Raw genomic sequence first — 1,159 nt, 5'->3', positions numbered from 1 at the left:
TTTTCAGATTTGTGATTTTTTTGAGAAAGAGGAATTTCGTTCCAAATAAAAGGAATGAGGTCTAGCTCCGGAGGAGGGTCCCCGACCTCGCTGTGGGGACTGCTGTTTCTCTCCACCGTGCTCGTGCTCTGGCCGACAAGTGGAGAAAGTGAGTATGTGCCCGCCGCCCGCGGCCACTGCGGGAACTTTTCCTCCGAGGGGCTGCGCCTTGTTTGCGAAACCCGAGTTGCCGCTGTCGCAGCTGTCGGGTCCCCGGACTCGGGAGCGGCAGGGCGGGGCGCGGAGCAGCTCTGCCGGGAGGGAGGCTGCGGCGGACCCGGGACCCGGGATCCTTCGTCCAGGGCCCCGTGGGCCCTGGCTCCACGCATCCCCGCTCAGGAAGGGCCTCGGAGGCTTTCTGTCTTATGTCCCGGCAGTCCTGTTCTCCCGCCAGGCGCCAGGACTCGGTGGGGAAGTTGGTGTCGGGGCAGGCTCCGCGAGGCCCCGGGCCCCGCCACCCGCACTTCGCCTCTCCCGGGCGCGCTAGCCGCTCTGCACACAGCGCTGACCGGGTGCGGCGCGCAGGCAGCGGGGACAGCACCCTGAGCCGAACCGCGTCCTCGTTGCTGGGGCTGACCCGGGGGTGGGGCACGGGGAGCCGCCCGGCCCGCGGGGTGTGAGTTGCCCTTGGAGGGGGAGGTGCCCTGTGGAGAGGCCCTGAAGCCCCAGGACACTTCTCCAAGCGCCCGGCGCTGCCTCTCATCGCGTAACGTCCTTTGCCCCTCGGGCTCCTCGGGTTCCTGGCCTTGCCGGTTACTTTGCCTCGCTCCTTGGCGGGTTACCTGCTCCTGGCGTCCCGGGGCTGGGCGGTGGGATGAGGAAGCGCTCTCTGGGCAGCCTCCTGGGAAATGCGAGGCCACTGGGCCCCCAGTTTAGAGAGCTCTGGTACGGTCTCTCAGTTTCTCCCGGGCCGGGGGATGGAGGGGTGTTAGGGCCGCATCCGAATGTGCGTTGGTGGGTGTGTAGTCGGAGCCGACGTGCATTCCGACACACGTGCTCGTAACGCGGGGTGTTGCGGCACGGGGACACCTAGACGCCCGGACCTGGCGAGAGGTGTCGTGCGCTGTGGTTTCAGGAGCGCCAGGTTTTGCTGCGGGGGGGGGAGGGTGTTTTGTTTTTG

At 67.1% G+C, this 1,159-nt stretch overlaps 1 protein-coding gene across 1 annotated transcript in view; it reads left to right on the top strand.

Annotated features, from left to right (window-relative positions):
- Positions 1-8: 8 nt before the first annotated feature.
- Positions 9-1,159, top strand: part of IGF1R (insulin like growth factor 1 receptor) — a 315,455-nt gene continuing 314,304 nt past the window's right edge. Inside the window, exon 1 of the mRNA XM_017517024.1 lies at positions 9-148. Within this exon, the coding sequence (XP_017372513.1) occupies positions 55-148 (94 nt within the window). The 5' untranslated portion in view covers positions 9-54. The remainder of the gene's footprint in view (positions 149-1,159) is intronic.

This window comes from Cebus imitator, unplaced genomic scaffold (assembly GCF_001604975.1).
Source record: "Cebus imitator isolate Cc_AM_T3 unplaced genomic scaffold, Cebus_imitator-1.0 Scaffold19, whole genome shotgun sequence".
Classification (NCBI taxonomy): domain Eukaryota; kingdom Metazoa; phylum Chordata; class Mammalia; order Primates; family Cebidae; genus Cebus; species Cebus imitator.
This window is presented reverse-complemented; position numbering and strand designations above follow the sequence as displayed.